The sequence below is a fragment of the Lineus longissimus genome, chromosome 19, assembly GCF_910592395.1.
Source record: "Lineus longissimus chromosome 19, tnLinLong1.2, whole genome shotgun sequence".
In the NCBI taxonomy this organism is placed as follows: domain Eukaryota; kingdom Metazoa; phylum Nemertea; class Pilidiophora; order Heteronemertea; family Lineidae; genus Lineus; species Lineus longissimus.
The window spans coordinates 7,250,423-7,272,129 of record NC_088326.1 but is presented as its reverse complement, the minus strand read 5'-3'; the positions used below and the strand labels follow the sequence as shown (position 1 = coordinate 7,272,129).

Genomic DNA, 21,707 nt, shown 5'->3' with positions numbered 1-21,707 from the left:
TGGAGGGTCGAGCCGCCTCGTCAATTTACCCCAGACTACTTTAAACCCTTAACATCTTTAATGATATATTTCATCTCTAATATTATGGTAAATGTGTTCTACTCTATCTTATATTGTTGCACATTTCATACAGTGAATGCACTGGCAATACCAGCAGTCCGGTATTCCCTGGTTCGAGGTTTTCATGTCAGTTCGCGGCGGGAAATTTAAAGCGGGGTCATCTGGGGTCAAACAACAGTTTTGCTCACTACCGCCAACTGGTGATATAAATCCACACTAATCTATTTTATATCAAAACTTCTGTATCATGAAGACCTTTTCAACTTTATTTCAAGCTTTTATCTGCTCGAATAGAGCGTCAAAAAATTGTTTTTTCATTTACGCCTTTTGCCCCCTGGGGAGCTGAATTTGAGTCGAATCGCCCAAATTTTTTTCTGTAAGCAACATTTTCTGCGGTGTTTATATACAAAACCATATTTGAAGTGCCTCGGCTGTACGGTTACAAAATGCCCAACATGGCTAGATGGATGGCAGGATGGAAGGACAAACACCAATCAATTAGCTATTTGACTAGCTCCGCTGACTTTGTCAGCTGAGCTAATAATACACGCTGCTTGGTTCAAGGCAAGCTGGTTCTAACAAACACAATAATTAGGCCTATATCCAATCTTAATTACTACAACACAATCGCGTGGCATACACATGGGTGAATTCAGGCCTTTTATGTAATCCCCACGCGTTTATCAAGCGGTCGGGTTGAGGAACTGGGTTGCTTATTGGGGGTCGTGTGTTGGCGTCCTGTACTATAGGCCTACCTAGCCATAGGGTATAGGCCTACATAGGCCCCTACTGAACATATATTTCGTCTCTCCTCATAGGCCTATGCTTCATGATGATAATCCCGGTACTGTATCTGATTCATTAAGCTAGAGTCATTCTAAACAGTTGTTTAGAATGACTCTGATTTAGCCCTGTGGATCCGGTGTGCAAGGGATAGTAGTCCTAGGGCTGATAGTCCGTGTAACAATAGCCCGCATTGCTAAATGTTTTGGTTAGGGTTAGCGGTACAATAGATCATGCTGCTAAATTGGTCAAATACAATGCTACCGGACTATGACTCCAGGGGGACTATATCCGCTGTCACACCGGCATGAAAAAGTTTATTTTTAAACTGAAGTGCTTGTCCCCGAATTATATAATTATTCGAGTAAAGCAAAGTGGAGCTACATTGAGATAGGCCAACTACTGTGAGCGCGGGTTACCGGTTGCAGGTCGCCTGTACAAAATAAATAATTGTATACGCCTACTGTGTCCGCAGGTTTTAGTCGGTGCTAGAATAGCACCACACATAGGCCTATTACAGGTATAAAAAAAGGTATTTTTACAGGCGACCCGCAAACGGCTAAAACCCGCGGACACAGTAGCCTAGACTGGTTCTAGGTAATAAAGGTACAGGAAAAAAAGGTACGGAAATAAAGGTACAGGAAATAAAAGTACAGGAAATAAAAGTACTGGAAATAAAGGTACCGGAAAAAAAGGTACTGGAAATAAAGGTACACAAAATGGCATAAATAGGTAAAAAAGGTTCACAAATTTTTTTAGAATTTTTTTAGAATCTTATGTTCTTCAACTGGTTCAGATTCGGCCTATGCCTTCTTTTCTTGCCCATTTTCCTTCTTCTGTGACTAAGGTGGTGCCTTAAAATAGTTTAATACATTTTATGCGGACAATTTTGTTATGGAAGAAGTTGGGGGAGCTGACCTTTTTCAACTACATTCATGCCTGTTGGACCCTTGTTGGACCCTTCCTTATATTTTTATGCTTCCCATGATGTTAATTACCTTTAATTGAGTAATCAGTAATTAGTCTAAGTGGAATCCCTTTTTTCCAATAATGTGGTGAAGACATTGTAAACTGAGAGAATAGAAATATTGCACAAGAAACCATGTATTGCACAAGAAACCATGTGATTTAAAGTTGAACTGTAAGGAGGAGTTCTATCAGCAACCCCTGGACATAAATCTGAATATGATTAAACTCATTCTATGTTGTTTCGCATTAACTCATTAAATTGCAATTAATCAATTCACATTCATCATAGAAACTGGACCCAATTAAGAATTTGCCTGGCCAATTAGGTCTTAACAGACAAATTATTAGATTTAAGACCAAACACAAGCTATATCGGGAAATTGGCGAAAATCTTAATGTGAAATGCAAGGTAGGATGACAGATGACCGGCTATAACCCGCGGACACAGAAGACATTATTCATCTTCTCATCCTCGATCAATTGCTGGCTAAAAAGGCCTAGGCTTAGGCCTAGATGTATAATAATATACTCTGTCTGCGGGTTTAAGCCGGTTGCGGGTCGCCTGCACTTAATACTGAAATAACATTCATTTTGAGGAAAGGGGGCCATTATCAAAGGCCCCTTGTTTTTAGGTTACTATCTAGGCCTATTTTACTGCTGGGGTAATTAGCACTATCTATCAATGTGCACCGGGCCTAGAAATTCTTTGTGATCTTTGTGAATCGACCTTATGGACTGTAAGAGCCGTGGTGATGGACTTTTGTTCCACTTTGACCGTGGGTCGCAGATCATTTGATAGGGGCAGTACCGGTGTAACATCTGTGGTTGTTCCCCATGTGTCAGTGTTTCCAAACAATAGGCAGCTAGAGAGACCACGACTTTTCAATAGGGGGGATACACAGAAAAACTTGTCAATCTATTTTTGAGCGTTCCCAAACAATGAGGGGAAACACTCAAAAACAGAAACACTCAAAAACATTACACCGGTATTGGTGTTGGTGGACATATGCCGAATCCCAGAAATAATAAATCCCAATCCATTTAATAGACTGTTCATGGTGAAACGCGAGTGGTCATCAATCGTCGGTGGAAATCATCGTGATCGGAGTGATTGGTATAGTAGAGAAAATTACGAGCTGAACTAGAAGATGGAAAACACTCCTCATTCACTGTCCCAAATACTTGCTTATAAGAGCAAAGTTTATTAAGAATATCAGTGCAATCAAAATAAATTCACATTTTATCTATTGAATCTACTTTTTTTTGAAAAACGCATATTTAACATTACTTGCAAAATGTATTTCCTCGCACCTTTTATCTATTCTAAAAGACAGGAAGATGTATCTTTGTCGACGTTATGTTTTGTGTTGTTCTTCTTTATTAACCTTATATTCCCATCAGTAGCATTATGTATTATAATCAATTTGTAGGTTAACTCAAGGGCCTTATACCTCACTAAATTAACGGTAATCTATTTTACCAGTGGCGCACGACGGTGTGACAGCGGATATAGTCCCCCTGGAGTCATAGTCCGGTAGCATTGTATTTGATCAATTAAGCAGCATGATCTATTGTACCGCTAACCCTAACCAAAACATTTAGCAATGCGGGCTATTGTTACACGGACTATCAGCCCTAGGACTACTATCCCTTGCACACCGGTTCAAATAGACGGCTTACTGGACTTTGCGCAACGAAACGAAACAAGCAAAATGGGGGAGCAACCATTATTTTTTACCCTGCCAGTTTTTGTTCCTAACATTAACGAGGGGCTAACACTGCCATAGAATAGCTCTGCCTCCATAATATTGTGGATGGTGTGATTCTAATCTTGAGATATTTTCTCTATAATGGCTGGGGTAGTCGTTGGTCGTGAGTTCGACTCTTGAGATATTCTCTCCAGTGGGATGGTGTAGTGCTCTGGTCATGGGTTTGAGTCTTGATATTTACCCCTGGCTAATAAATGCTCAGTTAGATACTCGCGCCACGATTCAATCTCTACACCGCGGGATGAAGATTTTCTAACTCTTTGAAAAACTAAAAGACCTACCTTCGTTGCTCTACTAATTCAATCGACGAACGCCTAGTCTGCCTGAGGTTGGGATGGATATGGGCCGTGAAAACCGCAAAAAATCTGTACATGTTTTTGTAAGCGGTCGTCGCTCGCGCAAACTTGTCTTGCATGTTTTTGTGAAAGAGGACGTCGAAGAACGCGGTTGTATATCAAAACAGACGTTGGGTGGCGCTCGCGCAAACTTCCCTCACATGTTTTTGTGAAAGAGGACGTCGAAGAACGCGGTCGTATAAAAACAGACGTTGGGTGGCGCTCGAGACGGGTCATCCTATTTAGCGTCCAGTGGCGACCAGTGGCGTCCAACGCGAAATAATAGGGTGTATATGGTTAAAAATGTTTTCAAGCTCCTAAAACACTTTCAATAAACAAGATTTAGAAGTTTGGTGGAGTTTGCAAACCCAGTTTTTGAATAATTATCACCAGAAAACGATCTTAGTACTTTTGCTGGACGCATACTAAGATCGTTTTCTGGTGATAATTATGAGAGATGGCAGCCATGCTGCTCCTGATGGAGAATAGAAAACGAAAGCGGAGGCGACGGACGAGAACAATGTGGTACATAAAAGTGCTGCATTTTTTGTTTCTCATTTCCAATCGAAATTAGCTATTGTATTAACGTGTAAACTAATGAAAATGCCGAAAAGTAGCTATACTCACAGTTTCGAAGACGATATCACTACAAATGCACATGGACGTCCACTTTCTTTGCCAGCTCATTTCACAAAGAATGAACATGTCCATTCATCGCCTCACGCGTGAAATGACATGAAATGACGTGAGGCGACGAATGCGGGCAAAACTTACAAAATTCACTTCAATGAGAACAGGTCAATAGGTTTTCCAATGTCCATTCATCAGCTCATGAATGACGAGTGACAAATGAGTCGTGAGTCGATGAAATGTGAGGTCTATGTAACTTCAGCCTTAGAGGTGATGGATGGAATTGCATGAGGTTATTAAATACTAACTCCCTAGTCATTAGGCATTTAATTGTCAGTCCCAAGGGTGTCCTTTATGCAGTGGTTCTGTATATTAAACAGAGGTTATAGGTTAAAGGGGCCGTGGCTTATATTATATAATAGTCACCAGAATCCCAATTTGACACCCCAGCTCATGCCTCAAGTCAAGTGAATATGGTCCAGAAAATAACAGTTAGCCTTTTTATGATGGTTTTTGACTTCGGCAAGGCAATACAAGGGCCTGTTTTCTCTTCTCGTGAAGTGGCTGGACCCCGGGACGGGACCAGCTTGACTGGAGTGGCCGCCGCCTTTATACTCCTCGCACAGAGACAGTACTGCGCTTGAATATCAACTCTGCTTTTGGAGAATGCCATTCAGCTCTTCGGTTCTTGGTGTGTTTGTTTTGATTTGTCACTGCACATGGTGCGTGACATGCGGGCACTACCCAGCTTTATGATCATGTATGATTGTGCATCATTCTCCGTCATATTTCTTTGACAACGATCATTGTCATTTGTTTGGTGTGTGTTAGGAAGATCGTTGTAATACCATGTGCGTTTGTTTTGTCACGTGTCAACATCGAAACAAATGGTATCTAGAGCGTAGTTATATAGAACGTTTAATGACATTAAAACCAGTATGAGACCAGGTGACGCCCCGCCAAGTGACGATGATTCCGGCGATGATTGCCTGTGGCGTACACGTGGAAGCATTACTCGGCCGCATGTAAATGTTAGTGTACGTGGAAAGCACAGGTGGCGCCACAGGGAAGTGCACCGCCGTCACCCACTGCATTTGCCCTGGAGATGCCCCTGATGGAACGAGAGCCTAGCCCTAGTACTGAACTGACTTTAGAGATACAACGAGTTGAGGCAAGGATTGAGGAGTTGACGAGGTCAAGGTCACAGAAACAGTTGCCCCCGAGAGGTAGGCCTAGTTGCAGATCGAGACCATCCCATACTAGTATGCCAACTGATTTTCGCAGTAACGTTAGTAGGATAGTACAACAAGACAACAATGCCAATGACAATGTTTCGAAACCAGTAGAGTCTGATTTAATGCGCCACCGTTCATTCCAAGTCGTCCTGTCTCGGCTCCTAGTTCAAATCAAGTTGAGACTCCCGAAACTGATCAGCTGAAGATGTAGTGGAGGATTTCTTGGGAGTTATGCAGAACTTTATGACCACACTACGTGCAAGCAAACAGCCTGAAGGGTCATTGGTTAATAAAAATACACCGCAGCACCAAAGCCAGGAGGTTCAGCAAGAGTACACCGTTCCTCAACAGCAACAGATATTTGCTACAGCATGTACACCAGGACCCCAGGGGTACATACTTCCTCAACAGCAAGAGATGTCTGGTACATCTGGCAATACACCAGGGTTACAGCATATCCTTAGTGCATCTTGCACACAATCGACACCCGAGGAGCCAGAAAACAAGAAGATAGGCCAAGACCTGTGGAAACAGCTGAAACGCGTGTCGATTCCGACTTTCACTGGTGACGTAAGAACCTATGAAAATTGGAAGGCTGCTTTCCTAGCTTGTATTGACAAAGCTCCAGCTACGCCGGAATACAAGCTTCTACAGTTGAGAGGCTGCCTTTCTGGAGAGGCATTGAAAACGATAGAAAATTTGGGACATTCCCCGAGTGCGTATATTGCGGCCAAAGAGAGGCTGGAGAGAAAGTATGGAGGTAGGAGAAGGCAAGTCACACTGCAGTTCGAAGAACTTACAAGCTTTCCTCAGATTCGACCGGGTAATGCAAAGGACTTGGATAAATTTGCTGATATGTTAGACATCGTGGTGATAAACCTGAAGGACGTGGGATTTCAGTCCGAGCTCGACAGCCAGCTCCTGTATTCAGTGCTGTTCAAGAAGATGACTGTGACAATGGTCGCTGATTACCACCGATGGGTTAAGGAGCGAAATGAAAAGGAGTCGATAGAAGTGCTGCGCCGCTTTGTCATTTCGGAGTCAGAATATCGGACAATTGCAACAGAAGCGGTTAAAGGGTTAATCCAGTCAAGAGATGGTCAGACTTCATCAACCAAGTCAGATTACAAGGGATCTTCAAGGACTCATTTCACATCACCGTCAGTCATCCAGTCCCACAACCCGTGTCCTGTCTGCAGTAAGGACCATGGCATCTGGAAGTGCGATGACTTCAAGGCCAAAGACGTGGCTGCCAGATGGAAAATTGCCAAACAACAGTCTCTATGCTACAGATGTCTGTCGAACCAGCAATTGGCTCCCAATGTGATCGAGGACGACCTTGTAACATCAATGGATGCAAGCAAAACCATCATCGGCTGTTGCACCAAGAAAAAGAGACTTCTCAACCTGCACAACCACAGAAAATAGAAGCACAACAAGAAAAGACGAAGTCACAACCACAGAAGACGGAAGTGCAGACTAAGAAGAAAGATAGATCCCTCGCTACTGTAACCATGGCAACTAACACAAGGGAGGCCAAGACAGAGTTCATAGCCTTAAGAACAGTACCAGTCATCCTCAAAAATGGGGCAAAGCGACTGAAGGTCAATGCCCTTCTAGATGATGCAAGCACAGCTACCTACCTCAATGCAAGCCTTGCAAATGAACTAGGTTTGACGGGCCCTACAGAAAACACAACCGTGCATGTTTTAAATGGACGCTCATCATGTTTCAAAACCACTACCGTTGAAGTCGGCGTTGAGAGTCTAAATCGCAGAGTCGATGCTACAATCATCGCTAGAACCACCGAGCAGCCAGTGACAGGAGATCTACAGGCAATTGATTGGAACAAACACGCGCATAAGTACGACCACCTCAAAGAGATAGTCTTCCCGAAGTTTGGGAAAAGAGAGACTATAGACCTGTTGATTGGCCTAGACAACCAAGATCTGCATTTCTCTTTACGGGACGTAGCCGGGAAGAATGGAGAGCCAACTGCAAGGTTAACACGTCTAGGCTGGACTTGCATCGGGCCTGTGACAACAGAACAAGGCAACAGACCATCAACCAATTTCGCCAGGACATACCACGCAGCATCACAGCATGATGTTCTGGAGGAGATAAACTCCAGCTTGAAGTCATTTTGGGAGGTCGAAAATATAAAAGCAGAGAATGATGTTGAGATTCTTCAGCCAGAAGACGATTGATAAGATAAAGGATACTTTAGAATTTGACCCTGAGAAAAGCCGGTACCAGGTTGGGATCCCATGGCGTGGTGAGAGACCACAATTGCAGAACAATTGGAAGGAGGCTGTACATCGATTGGAAGGAACAGAAAAGAAGCTGAACAAGAATCCTGTCATTGCAGAAGCATATAGTGCCACAATAAAGGAGTACCTCGTGAAAGGATACGTACGAGAAGTACCAAAATCTGAGTCACAACCTGCGGCATGTTGGTATTTACCCCACTTCCCTGTTGTACGGATGGACAAAGCCACAACAAAAGTACGGATTGTCTTTGACACCTCAGCCAAAGCAAAAGGGACGTCACTAAATGATCAAATTTACCAAGGACCCAAACTACAGCAAAACTTGGTAAATGTTCTAATCCGGTTTCGGCGAAATCCGGTAGCAGTGGCTTGTGATATCTCCCAAATGTACCTGAGGATTCTGATCAAGCCTGAGGATAGACCTTATCATAGATTTCTATGGAGAGAACTTGACAACACAGATCAGCCGAAGGAGTATGAATTTACGAGAGTGGTCTTTGGTGTCAACTCGTCTCCTTTTCTCGCGCAGTTTGTGACACAGGAGCATGCTAGACGACACAGCACGGAGCTCCCATTAGCCTCAGAAACAGTATTAAAATCGACATATATGGATGATGGCCTGGACTCAGTTCATAACGATGATATCGGAGTACAGCTTTATGAAGAGTTATCTGTTCTGTGGGACAAGGCGGGGATGCATGCCCGAAAATGGGTTTCAAATTCAAAAGCAGTACTTGAGAAAATCCCTGTGGAAGACAGAGCTTCTGAGATAAGTCTAGATGAGGGTCACTTACCATCAGTAAAGATGCTAGGAGTCATGTGGATGGCGAGCGAAGACGTTTTCACTTTCCGTTGTGTCCCACCAGAAGAGGACTTCATTGTCACAAAGCGTAACTTCTTGCGAAAGATAGCGACAATATTCGACCCAATGGGCTTTCGTTCACCCTTGATAATCAGAGCAAAGATTTTGATGCAGGAATTTTGGACTCTTGGAGTTGACTGGGATGATCAAAACCTCGGCGAAATAGGAGAAAAGGTGAGATGCTGGTTCACGGACCTGAACAACCTGCAGCAGGTGAAAATACCAAGATGCCTGCGCTCCTGCGATGCGGAACGTCCGGTCAGCCAAGAAATCCACACCTTCGTCGATGCATCACAGGACGTTACGGTGGCATCACATACATGCGGACATGTTATGAGGGTGGCCAGGTGATTGTGAGAATGATCGCATCTAAATCTAAGGTAGCACCACTGGTTTCATGCAGCATACCACGACTGGAGCTGATGGGGGCGATCGTTGGATTGCGACTGACAAATACAATTTGCTTAGTTTTGGATATCCCATTGAAAGATGTCACTTACTGGACCGATAGCCTCAATACATTATGGTGCATTAGAGGTCGCAGTCGTGAATTTAAGCCGTTTGTAGCGAATCGGATTGGTGAAATCCATCGGCAGAGCAACCCGGACCAGTGGCGACATGTGCCGACTAAAGACAATCCAGCTGATATCCTTTCAAGAGGTGCCAAAGTTCAGGACATGAATGATAGCCTTTGGTGGAGTGGCCCAGAGTTTCTGGTGAAGGAGAAAGCTGACTGGCCGATCAACCGCTGTGAAAGCAAGAACATCGATAAGAGTGAAATGAAGAAGGGAGAAAGGACCCTGGTCACGGTGCCATTGAATGAACAGCAGGATGATGAAACCATAGTCCCAGAATGGCGTCTCGATCCATTGCGTTATTCAAGTTGGCACCGGTGTAATGTTTTTGAGTGTTTCCCCTCATTGTTTGGGAACGTTTAAAAATAGATTGACAAGTTTTTCTGTGTATCCCCCCTATTGAAAAGTCGTGGTCTCTCTAGCTGCCTATTGTTTGGAAACACTGACACATGGGAAACAACCACAGATGTTACACCGGCTTTGCCGAGTACAGGCATGGGTATACCGCTTCTTAGAGAACTCTCGGCGAAAAAGAGAGGAGCGTCAGACAGGGGAGTTGACGCCAGACGAGCTACAGCAAGTTTAGAATATCATCATTAGCGAAAGTCAGAAAAAAGCCTTCCCAGGAGAGTACCGGGCGATGACAGAAGGAAAGCCAATCGGAAAGTCAAGCAAAATCCTCAGTCTTTTTCCAAGAATAGACGATGAAGGTGTCATACGCTGTAATGGCCGTCTCAAGCATGCAGAATTCTTGTCATTTGACACCAGACACCCAGTCATTCTACCACGAAAAGATCACGTCACCAAGTTGATTGTAAAAAGCTACCACGAGCAAGGTGGTCACATAACAGGAGTAAACCAGACCTTGGCAGCTTTATCAAGTCGATTTTGGATTGTTGCTGGGCGAGAAGAAATTCGAGATTGGGAAAGAGACTGCAATGAATGCGGACGGAGAAAATGCAAAGTTGCACCTCAGATAATGGTTCCTCTACCCAAGACCAGATTAAAGACATCAGTTCGTGCAAGAACCTCTGTGGACTTTGGAGGGCCATTCATCACAAAACAGCTGCGCGGAAGGGTACAGTTAAAGAGATATCTCTGTCTCTTCACTTGTAGAGATTTTGACCCTTTTTCGCCTTTGGCATCATTGTAAAATATTTCCTTTAAAGGTTTCTTTAATTTAACAAAGTGTTTTGACTTGGATGTAAATTTTAGGAGTTAACCATCCATTTTTAAAATAATGTCATTTGGGTCCCTTTTCTGCATCTTTTCCCTTTTAACCCTGTCCAGCCTCACTTTCATCCCTTGGAATATATTTGTTCAAGTCAGTCCTACGTTTTTTCATCAAGATTTAAGAATTCTACTATTTGGATTATCAAAGTGTGAATATGGATTCTAACCAGTCAAAATACCAGGTAATTATCTGGTCCCTTTTTCTAAGTCATCTTTTTAAATCTATCTGTGTCTATACCAATTTTATTCGAGCTATTTTAAAATTCTTTGACGTCTGGTAAAATTTAAGTGCATTATGGAAGCTGTACAAATCTTTGTTTACTGTGTATTTTACACTACGGGTCAATGACCTGGGACCTGAGTCAAGTTGACGGTCCCTTTTCAAAAGTTCGTCATTCCAAAACTGCGCATTTAAAATACGTGCGGTTTTCGACTTTAGGTCAATATATCTTTACACTCGGCTTTTGGCACAATAATTACTTTTAATTAGCTTCCATGATGTTTATTTTAAAGAAGTTAAGGCGAATCCGTCACTTGTCGTTTGGTGATGACGTCATACCATCTCATTTTCTTCAAGTTGTCGACGATGTCTCGTCAACTTCTAAATGTCAAAATTATACACATCGTATGTGACTTTTAGTCTTGTGAACCGACGTCAGGGTATTTTTCATGTGATCTTATGAGGTATGGACTTGACTATGGACTTGCGAAATATATTTACCTCTTTAGGCAGCTCGATTGGTTTTTCGTCAAAAGGCGTAACTTTTACCGGGAAAATATTGCACGAGGTTTTGGGCTACGTTTTACGATCGGTTATATCGTGCATAAAGTTTAATAACATCGATCAAAACCTGTATGAGGTGATAAAGTACTACCTTAATGTTGATATCCTTATGATATTTGGAACTGTTATCAGTCAGTGGTGCGGTATTTCGTCAGTTTATCCATTGTTTACGGTTTCCTTCTTGGTAAAAATTAACTGTTAATGACGCGATGTATCTCGACCAATCCAAATGCGCATGGGATGTGACGTCACCTGATTGACACGGGGAGTTGATTGAAAACCATTGTTGCGTTGGCGCGAGAAAAATAAGTAACGTCGTTTGGCTTTCTTCAAAAGAGAGGGGTTTCGCTCGTGGTAACGTTGTGACGTTGTTAACGTACAATTGTACGTAAAAGGCACGCTGGGTGCGATACGTCGTCTGTATAGATTATTGCTTTTACGATACGTCGTCTATATAGATACGTCGTCTATATAGATACGTCGTTTGTCTCAATTGTCAAACTGGGTTGCTCCCTTGCAATATAAAAGCTGGGATTCACATTGGGCGAAAGAGTTTTAGAAAACCAGTGTTGGTGGGAACTCTCGTCAAACGAAACCAAATCCGTGGTCCCAGTCTCTGTACTGTATCTATCGTATGTCGTAACGTTGAATGCACAGCCCCAAAAGTGGTGTTGGCCCAACACCAAATTGTGGTGTTCACCGTCTGACAACACCCATTTTCGGTGTTCAAATGGGTGTTGGCCACATCCAACACCAGTACAGAGTGTTGGCCACATTAGCCAACACCCGAAATGAGTGTCAGCTTCTATTCAACACCAAGTTTGGGTGTTGAACGATGGTGTTGGCAAGTTTCAACACCCATTCTTGGTGTTCAAATGGGTGTTGGCCACTTCCAACACCAATACGGAGTGTTGGCCACATTAGCCAACACCCAAAATGAGTGTCAGCTTCTATTCAACACCCAGTTTGGGTGTTGAACGATGGTGTTGGCAAGTGTCAATACCCATTCTCGGTGTTCAAATGGGTGTTGGCCACATCCAACACCAATACGGAGTGTTGGCAACATTAGCCAACACCCAAAATAAGTGTCAGCTTCTATTCAACACCAAGTTTGGGTGTTGAACGAAGGTGTTGGCAAGTGTCAACACCCATTTTCGGTGTTCAAATGGGTGTTGGCCACATCCAACACCAATACGGAGTGTTGGCCACATTAGCCAACACCCAAAATTAGTGTCAGCTTCTATTTAACACCACCCGTTCTCGGTGTTCAAATGGGTGTTGGAGTGTTGGCCACATTAACCAACACCCAAAATGGGTGTCAGCTTCTATTGAAGGATGGTGTTGGCAAGTGTCAACACCCAGTGTTGGTGTTCAAAAGAGTGTTGGCCATATCCAACACCAATACGGAGTGTTTGCCCACAGCAGCCAACGCCCAAAATGGGTGTCAGTTTCTATTCAACACCAAGTTTGGGTGTTGCACGATGGTGTTGGCAAGTGTCAACACGGCCCAGTGTGGGTGTTCAAATGGGTGTTGGCCACATCCAACACCAATACGGAGTGTTGACTACATAAGCCAATTACCAAAATGGGTGTCAGATTTTATTCAACAGCCAGTTTGGTTGTTGAAAGATTGGTGTTGGCAGGTTTTTTGGTAGTGTTGAGGGTGATGCTGAACCCAACTTGAACCTCCTACTGGACTAGGCAGAGCTATATATGGCAGATGTCCCCCAAGACATTGGTGCGACATGCAAACCAGGCATGCAACAAGCAAAAGGGACCAAGCGTGGACACAGTAACTCTAGTGGGGTCTGTGTTCTGCTGGCGTCTTCCAGGGACAATGGTTGTGACTTGGGATGGGCACAAAGGACAAAGACAAAAGAGGGCAAGGTGTGAAATGGACACAGTAACTCTAGTTGGGTCTGCCTCAGCTACCCATATCGCCCCCTAGTTAGCTCCCAAAGAAACAGCTGGCTGTTCTGCTGGCGTCTTCCAGGGACAATGGTTGTGACTTGGGATGAGCACAAAGGACAATCAAGACAAAATAGGGCCAGGTGTGAAATGGACACAGTAACTCTAGTGGGGTCTGTAGAGGGATGCCTCAGCTACCCACATCGCCCCCTTGTGAGCTCCCAAGGAAAAAGCTGGCTGTTCTGCTGGCGTCTTCCAGGGACAATGGTTGTGACTTGGGATGTGCACAAAGGACAACCAAGACAGTCCAGGTTTTTATGACTTGGGATGGAGACAACCACGGCCAGGAAGGGGGACCAGCACTGAAATGTACAAAGTAGAGCATACTCCTCTGGATCTGTATACTCTCTTAATTCCAGGGTGTCTGTTACAGCATATCGCCTTTAAGTAATGTTGGAGAGCCACATCGCGGCATATTGCCTTTAATTATTGTTGACGTCAGCGCCACCTATATTAGCCCGTGCGCTTTCCGCCATTGTGTTTTCCCGGTACAAAACCTTGCGGTTTTTGCCGATGTAGAAGAAGTCAAATTTAAGGCTAATTGTTCAGAAAAGAGTAGCCTAAAACAGAGGTATGTCAAGATGAATATGTATAGCAACATTAAGTGGCGTAATTTGCCCAAAATAATTAGATCAGTGCTGTAAAACTGTGTTCAACGACAGCGGACGTCTTGTAAAAGGTTAAGACACATGTACCTATCTACCACGCCCAATGTCAAGGCATTGTAGTATCAAAATCGTGGCCACGTGCAATGTTTTTCATATCAGCGTTTTAGAGAGGACATTGTGTCCCTTTGTAGCCCATTTAAAAGCTAGTCTGACAGTTATTTGTCTTTGCATATTGGAGTGAAGACTTTCTCCTTAGTACCAGTGAGTGTTCTCAGGTGGCAGCACCTTGTGGTGGTGTCTTCCAGTTGTCTAATTCTTGTGTCCTGCTAGCTGGACTTTGTAGCCTTCATATATTCATTGTGGAGATGTTAGACAAGTTAAGCTGATGTCCTGGGATTTTGGGGATAATTTTGGCTTACTTTGGGGTGAAGTTTTTGGTGGAGACATTGTCACAACCTGGGACGCTGGGTTATCACAACCTGTCTTCACGCTCATGTACACTTACATTGTACATCTATATCTTGTCTGGCATCTCTGATGTTTTTGGTTATTTGCTTAAAAGACTAAGGAGTCCTTCCCATTTTGTATTTTCAGTTTTTACGTGAACCTGATGTAGTCAGTCGAAAGATGTACCTGTAACTGTGAATCTGCTGTACTTGACAAAACTACACGGTGATACGCTATTAAACTAAAGAGAAGGATCTTTATACACGTCGTTCGTCTTCTGTTAATGGATGTGACTGTCTCTTACATGGATGATCCTAAGCTGAGAAGTGCATCGCCGCCACAGTAAAAACTCTGTTCAAGACTCTTATCGTAGAATACGGTGAATTCTTAATAAAGAACTTTACCATGTTGTGTGACTTTAACCGTAGTAACTGACTCAGAAGCTACATCATGGCTCAAAGCCAGATTGATCTTGCTAAAAGGGTTAAGTCCGAGAAACTGCTGATGCAGATGCTCACTGCCGAAAAAAGCAAGCTGGAAAAGAGCATACAACAAATGGAAGATGAGCTGAGGTCAAAACCAAGATATTTGACCTCGACTCCGGCAAGTCAGATACCTATTCCAGTGACATTGGTGACACCTGACGCCAGTAACATTGCTGTAAGCGCCCCTCACCACAGTGACGATGGGTGGAGCCCAGTACCCACCCCAAGACGGTCAAAGCCGTCAGCATTGCCACCACAGCCAACGCCTGAGCCAGAGAGGCCCACACCCACTAGAGATCCTCTCAGTCAAGACTCTGAATCGAAAGGAGTTGGTGCAGCAGATGAGAGTATCGCCAAGTTAGCCGAAATCCTTACCGAATCGCAACGTCGGGACCACCTGCCGAGAGTTGAACCAGAAGTCTTCAAGGGTGATCTTCTTCAATATCCGCTATGGAACTCGTCATTTGAGACCATGATCGAAGCTTGTGTTACCTCAGTGACACAGCGATTACACTACCTGAGTAAATATACGGGAGGTGAAGCAAAGGAGGCTATTCGAGGTCTGCTCTCTCAAGGCACCGCAGATGCATACATGAGGGCAAGGTCGCTCCTAAAGGAAAGGTACGGAAATAAATTCATAACAGCAGAAGCCTACAAGCAAAGAATTGACAGTTGGCCTCATCTTAAGGCGGGAGATGGTAGGGAGTAGAGGAAGTTCGCCGACTTCTTGACAAGTTGTGCTAGTGCAATGAACTCAATCCGTTACCTAGATGGACTTAACAACCCAGATGAGAATAAGAAGATTCTTCGCAAACTCCCACGATATATTGTGGACAGATGGAGCAGGATTGTTGATACAAGGCTGAGCAAAGATGATCCATCCTACCCAAGTTTTCAAGAATTCTGTGACTTCATCGTAAAGGAAGCCCGGATCGCATGCAGTCCAGTCAGTCTAAGAGGGGAGGACAGCAGTGGAAAACCAGACAAGGCAAAGGGGACCGCAAACCATTTCAAGTCGAAGACTTTGTCAACAGTTGCAAAATCGTCAAAAACTGAGCCGCAGCCTAAATCAGAACAGACCAGTCAGAAGCCTAAGCCAAAGGCCCGCAAGTGTGCTGTATGCAGTAATCCCCATGGAGTCGCCACGTGTCCAAACCTTTGCAGCAATGTCTCTGACCGAGCGAAAAACTACAATCAAGGATAAGGCCCTGTGTTATGGCTGTCTGAGATTCGGGCACCGTCGAGCCACATGTAAAACAAAGCTGACATGTGAGGTGTGCTCAAAACTGCATCCAACTGTACTGCACGATTACAATGCGGTAGCAATGCCTCAGACAGGCGTTGCCCCAGATAACGCTAACACTAACTGTGTAAAACAAGGACACAGGTGCTCTCATTTGTTAATCCTACCTGTCACCCTGTATCACGAGAAGGATCCAAGAAGAACAGTCGACGTTTACGTCCTGTTGGATCCACAGTCCGACACTTGTTTCGTCTCTGAGAATACAGCCAGAACCCTAGATGTTAAAGGATGTGATGTTACCCTCAGGCTAACAACCATGTTAGCTGAAGCCACTGTTAAGTCTACTAAGGTCACAGGCCTCCGAGTAATGGATGTTGATCGCAATTTGGATGTAGGCCTCCCAGTTACCTACACCAGAGACAAAATACCTGCTAGACATGGGCAGATACCTAGAGCTGACACTTTGAGAACAATTCCCCACCTGGCAAAGATAGCAGACAAGCTTCATCCTCATCAAGACATTGAAATCGGCCTGCTTGTTGGGATGAACTGCCCTCGACTCATGAAACCTAGAGATGTTGTCCCAGGAGGAGACAATGACCCCTATGCCATTTTGACCGATCTTGGTTGGGGAGTCATTGGTATCCTTGACTGCAGCTGTGAAGATGAAAGCCAAATAGAGTCCGCCTGCAGATCAATCAGTACTGAAGAAGGCAGTTGTCACTTTGCATTCAGAACCAAAGGCAAGGAGATAAGTCCAATTGTACTTAGTGAGTGGTTTGAACGAGAATTTCATGAAGACGACTCCGAAGAGAAGATGTCCTGTGACGATAGAAAATTTCTATCCAAGGCACGAGATGGACTACAGCAGTTAGAAAACGGACATTTTCAGCTGCCCCTGCCACTGAAGGATGACAACATGGTCCTGCCCAACAACAGACAGCTCGCTGTAAGGCGCTTAAATGGTCTGAAACGCCGATTACGCCGTGATGAAGCATATAAGAGAAAGTATGTTGATTTTATGGAGGACTTGTTTGTGAAGGGCTATGCCGAACCAGCCCCCAAGGAGACCCCTACAGGCCAAGTCTGGTACATTCCACACCATGGTGTACTTCATCCCAAGAAGCCAGATAAACTCAGAGTTGTTTATGACTGCAGCGCTGCATATCAAGGACAAGTACTCAACAGAAACCTTCTCCAGGGTCCTGATCTCACAAACAATTTGACTGGCATACTTTGTCGCTTCCGGAAGGAGCCAGTGGCCTTCACCTGTGACATTGAGGCTTTCTATCACCAGGTATCTGTCGCAGAAGATAGTAGAGACCTTTTTCGCTTTCTATGGTGGAAGAACGGGCAGCTAGAAGAAGAGCCGACCGACTACAGGATGACAGTTCATGTGTTTGGAGCCACATCTTCCCCTGGATGTTGTAATTATGCGCTAAAGGCCACAGCAGACAAGTACGAAGAAAAACACGGAAAAGAGGCTGCCGATTTTGTAAGAGATAGTTTCTAAGCTGATGATGGTATCCGGTCTGTCCCAACAACCAAGTCAGCCAAGGAGTTAATCGATTCAAGCCGCCAACTCTGTAAGGAAGGAGGTTTTCGTCTGCACAAGTTTGCATCTAATAAGAGAGAAGTATTGGACACCATCCCTGCGGCAGAAAGGGCAAAGAATCTTCAACACGTCAATCTGCTGCAAGACGATCTGCCAGTTGAGAGGACTTTGGGAGTAGAATGATGCATCCAGTCCGATGCCTTTCGTTTTCAAATCCAGCTCCAAGACAAGCCGTTGACAAGAAGAGGGATTCTATCTAGTATCAGCTCGGTCTTCGACCCCCTTGGACTGGTGTCGCCACTTGTACTGGTGGGGCAGAGGATTTTACAAGGATTGTGCAGTTGTGGCGCAGATTGGGATGACCCATTGCCAGAGGAAATCAAAATGGAATGGGAGAGATGGAGGCAAGAACTCATGATCCTGGCTGGCCTAGAAATACCAAGATGCTACAAGCCTGAAAATTTTGGTGAAGTCAAGACAGTCGAGTTGCATCATTTTTCCGATGCTAGTTTGGTCGGATATGGGCAATGCAGCTACCTTCGGATGATCGATGAAAACAACAATGTCGACACTGCCTTGGTCATGGCCAAATCCAGAGTCGTTCCGTCAAAGCCCATTACAGTTCCAAGGCTCGAGCTTACTGCCGCAGTAACATCTGTCAAAATTAGCAAGTTCCTGAGGCGAGAGCTGCAATATGAAGACCTTACAGAAGTATTTTGGACTGATAGTATGGTTGTCTTGGGATACATCGCAAATGACGCCAAGCGCTTTCATATATATGTAGCAAATCGAGTACAGAAGATCAGGGACAATACAGCTGTGAAGCAATGGAGGCACATCGCAACCGACAACAACCCAGCCGACCTCACATCTCGAGGAGCAAACGCCAGAGAGTTGATCGACAGCCAGCTGTGGTGGAAAGGGCCAGCCTTCCTTTCCACTTTGAAGCCACTCAGTCCTTGCAAGATTGACAACCTTGGTGAAGGGGATCCAGAGATCAAGAAGATGACAACCCTGGCAACTGGAGCTGTAATTGAAGCTGACATAGGCCTACTCCCAAGATTGCAGCGATTCTCAAGTTGGTACAAGGCTAAAAGAGCTGTCGCTGTCTGCCTGAAGTTCAAGGAGAGGTTGCTTAATCGGACAGCAAGGTTTTCTACATACAAGCCAGTGACAGCTGAAGAAATCTCTCAAGCTGAGATGTTGATCCTTAAGACAGTCCAAGCTGAAGCTTACTCTGAAGAAATGCCCATTCTTCGAGGAATTAAGGCTGTAGACGACAATGCTGACCAGAAGGGGTCCACAAACCGAGACAGTTGCAGGAGGCGAGACTTAGTTCTGAAGAAAAGCAGCAGCTTGTACAGACTTGATCCTTATCTGGATGAAAATGACATCATCAGAGTCGGTGGACGGATCAGAAGAGCTAACGTTCCGAGGGGAGTCAAACATCCAGTCCTGCTGCCTAAAGACAGTCACATCACCAGGGTAATAGTCCGGCATTTCCACGAAAGGACCGGTCATGGAGGTCGCAACATGACTCTGAATGAGATCCGAGCCCAAGGATATTGGATAACATCTGCAAGATCCAGCATCACGTCCTGTCTGAGTAAATGTGTCATCTGTCGTAAGCTGAGAGGACCCCCCTTGGGTCAGAAGATGGCCGATTTACCTGAAGATCGCATGAAAGAAGCTCCACCATTTACTTACGCCGCAGTCGATTATTTTGGCCCCTTCCTTGTTCGTCAGGGCCGGAGTGATCCAAAGAGATATGGAGTCTTGTTTTCCTGTCTGAGCTCGAGAGCCATACATATCGAGACAGCTAACTCGCTGAGTACGGATTCCTTCCTAAATGCATAATCGTAGATTCGTGTGTCGCCGTGGCCCCGTAAGGCTTTTGAGATCGGACCAAGGAACGAATTTTGTCGGCGCCAAAAGTGAGTTGGCTGCAGCTCTGGCAGAAATGGATGAAGACGGGGTGAGGAGACGCTTACTCTTAGATGGATGTGATTGGATTAAGTTCGAGATGAACGTACCCCATTCTAGTCATATGGGTGGGGTATGGGAGAGGATGATCCGATCAGCTAGAAACGCGCTGTCTGCACTACTTGTTACTCACGGAGACCGATTGGATGACGAAATGCTGCGAACATTGATGGTTGAGGCTGAAGCCATCGTAAACAGTCGCCCATTGACGTGTGTAGATACCAACTCGCCTGACACACCGGAGCCATTAAGTCCCAGCCAGCTGCTTACAATGAAGACAAGGGACATCATGCCGCCACCAGGCAACTTTCAACGAAACGACATCTACTGCCGTCGCCAATGGAGGCGTGTACAATATCTAGCAAACGAGTTTTGGTCTCGCTGGCGGAAGGAATTCTTGCCAACACTACAGGAAAGGAGAAAATGGACCAAGTCGTGGCCAAGCCTGGCCATAGGTGACATCGTGTTGGTTATCGATGACGGAGTCGCAAGGTGTAACTGGCCAATGGGGAGAGTATTGGAGACGTTTCCTGGGAAGGACGGACTCGTTAGGAAGGCACGCATACAGGCTGGACAGTCAGTTTTGGATCGCCCTGTTCACAAGTTGATCTTGCTGCTGAAACCAGCTACGCCATCTGTTGTTGAGGATAATACGGACAATTGGGACTGATAATTGACAGACCCGAGATTCCCGAACGGAGAAGCCTGGGATTGTGCTATACTGTCGCGACTGTGAAATCCTATCTTTGGGATGCTTGTAGTGGTGAATTTGGATGAGTAGCCCGTACAAAACATTTGGTGTTGTTTTGGTCATCAAGCTGGTTGTTAACCCAGCATTTTGGTTTTTGTGTTTTTTCTTCTAAAGCGCATTGTGTTAAAATTGGGCTCTTTCCAGATTGACTGATGCAGGCTGATTCAAAGGTGGACAAGTTCATTTAGCCCTTTAGTGTGGGTTTTTCAAGCTACTCTAAGTTCTGTGGATACGTTCAGTTTGAAATTCATATGTTGGAATGTGTATTCTATGGTGGAACTGGAAAACAGGAGCAGACATTGTTTCTTTCAAGGAATAGCTCAAGTGATTTCCTCCATTTTTGCATGGGTAGTCTTGTGCAAGTCGCATACTGTATCGTCATGGTCATGGGGATTCAGAGCGCCAGATTTGGCATTGGGTATATTCTATGCTAAGTTTGGTAGGTTCATTTTGAAGTACGACTTGCTCAAGCTTGCCGAAGTGTTTTTTGGGTTGAATTGTCTGCATTTGTGACAATTTAACATTCCGAGGTTTTCACTATTTTTGATAGTGTGACATTTCACCCAAGGGTTAAAGGACATTAACCCCTTGTCTTTGTGAGATATTTTCGTTGATATTATGAGGACACTTCAGTAGTGTAAATTGATAGGACAATTTAGGACATGTTACGGTATATCGCCTTTAAGTAATGTTGGAGAGCCACATCGCGGCATATTGCCTTTGATTATTGTTGACGTCAGCGCCACCTATATTAGCCCGTGCGCTTTCCGCCATTGTGTTTTCCCGGTACAAAACCTTGCGGTTTTTGCAGATGTAGAAGAAGTCAAATTTAAGGCTAATTGTTCAGAAAAGAGTAGCCTAAAACAGAGGTATGTCAAGATGAATATGTATAGCAACATTAAGTGGCGTAATTTGCCCAAAATAATTAGATCAGTGCTGTAAAACTGTGTCCAACGACAGCGGACGTCTTGTAAAAGGTTAAGACACATGTACCTATCTACCACGCCCAATGTCAAGGCATTGTAGTATCAAAATCGTGGCCACGTGCAATGTTTTTCATATCAGCGTTTTAGAGAGGACATTGTGTCCCTTTGTAGCCCATTTAAAAGCTAGTCTGACAGAGTTATTTGTCTTTGCATATTGGAGTGAAGACTTTCTCCTT

General features: G+C 44.5%; 5 protein-coding genes across 5 annotated transcripts; all 5 read left to right on the top strand.

Annotated features, from left to right (window-relative positions):
* Positions 1-6,012: 6,012 nt before the first annotated feature.
* LOC135503443 (uncharacterized) lies at positions 6,013-7,209 on the top strand. The gene has a single exon (XM_064797019.1). It carries the CDS (start codon positions 6,013-6,015, stop codon positions 7,207-7,209), a length of 1,197 nt encoding a protein of 398 aa, XP_064653089.1.
* Positions 7,210-9,272: 2,063 nt separating this feature from the next.
* LOC135503442 (uncharacterized) lies at positions 9,273-9,851 on the top strand. Its single transcript, XM_064797018.1, has one exon. It carries the CDS (start codon positions 9,273-9,275, stop codon positions 9,849-9,851), a length of 579 nt encoding a protein of 192 aa, XP_064653088.1.
* Positions 9,852-16,338: 6,487 nt separating this feature from the next.
* Positions 16,339-17,769, top strand: LOC135503441 (uncharacterized). Its single transcript, XM_064797017.1, has one exon. It carries the CDS (start codon positions 16,339-16,341, stop codon positions 17,767-17,769), a length of 1,431 nt encoding a protein of 476 aa, XP_064653087.1.
* A 426-nt stretch (positions 17,770-18,195) lies between these two features.
* LOC135503440 (uncharacterized) lies at positions 18,196-19,668 on the top strand. The gene has a single exon (XM_064797016.1). The coding sequence runs from the start codon at positions 18,196-18,198 to the stop codon at positions 19,666-19,668; it is 1,473 nt and encodes a 490-aa protein (XP_064653086.1).
* A 103-nt stretch (positions 19,669-19,771) lies between these two features.
* Positions 19,772-20,464, top strand: LOC135503439 (uncharacterized). The gene has a single exon (XM_064797015.1). The coding sequence runs from the start codon at positions 19,772-19,774 to the stop codon at positions 20,462-20,464; it is 693 nt and encodes a 230-aa protein (XP_064653085.1).
* Positions 20,465-21,707: the final 1,243 nt, after the last annotated feature.